We start from the raw sequence: 784 nt of genomic DNA on the forward strand, positions 1-784 counted from the left end.
CCTGCATGCGTTGAGCTTCCTGCCACGGGACGGGTGCGATCGGCGTGTGTGTGTGCACTGCCCAGCCCTGGGCAGCAGCAAGCGTCCGGGGCACTAACTAATCCTCCAACGGCCCTCGGGCCGGGCTTGTGACCTGCTGTCGCTGGGCTAGGTGCCCTGCAGAGAGAGGTGCCAGGCTGGCGGAGCCTGGTATCTGAGATGCATGTGCTGTCCAGCTCTCCTACCTGGCTGCCTGCTGCGCTGTCTGGCCCAGGGCTGCCCCTTGCATGCTGCTTGATGTGTGAGCCCGTGTCTGTGTGTTTTGTCTCGCTCAGGACTCACTCCCTTGCTCTGAACCCCTGAAATATAACTTCGCTCCCAGCACCGCCCTCAACAAAACAGCTCGGCCCTTCGGGGCCGGCTCGCCTCCGAACCCACGGCCTGGGCTGGTGACGAAACCCGTGACGTACGTGCCCCTGGCGCCCACCTGCACCCCCCAGCACAATGGGTATGTTGCTGTCCATCTTGCTCCCCAAAGATCGGGGGGAGCCCACTGCCCGGCCCTGCTGCGCCTTGCATGCCAGGCACCCATGGGTGGGAGCAGGCAACAGTGCCTGTGCTGGGGTCCCCAAATGGCTGGTACTGAGATGGCACACAGGACTGTCACACATGGGGATGCACAGCCACACACATGTTGGTCCCTCGCTTGGGGACGTATCAGCCTGTGGGAAGTCCTGCGGGGCACAACACGGCACTCAGCAGGATGCTCGCTGGCAGTGGCAGGGAAGCGGTGACTGTGTTGTGG

The 784-nt window shown here is 63.6% G+C and overlaps 1 protein-coding gene across 1 annotated transcript in view; it reads left to right on the forward strand.

Moving 5' to 3' along the window:
* LOC104165366 (PDZ and LIM domain protein 7-like) overlaps positions 1 to 784 on the forward strand; it is a gene marked incomplete at its 3' end in the record, with an annotated part of 5,339 nt that overhangs the window by 1,040 nt on the left and 3,515 nt on the right. Inside the window, exon 3 of the mRNA XM_009704965.1 lies at positions 315 to 501. Coding sequence (XP_009703267.1) covers positions 315 to 501 — 187 coding nt within the window. The remainder of the gene's footprint in view (positions 1 to 314; positions 502 to 784) is intronic.

The sequence above is a fragment of the Cariama cristata genome, unplaced genomic scaffold (genome assembly GCF_000690535.1).
Source record: "Cariama cristata isolate BGI_N322 unplaced genomic scaffold, ASM69053v1 scaffold32667, whole genome shotgun sequence".
Taxonomy (NCBI): domain Eukaryota; kingdom Metazoa; phylum Chordata; class Aves; order Cariamiformes; family Cariamidae; genus Cariama; species Cariama cristata.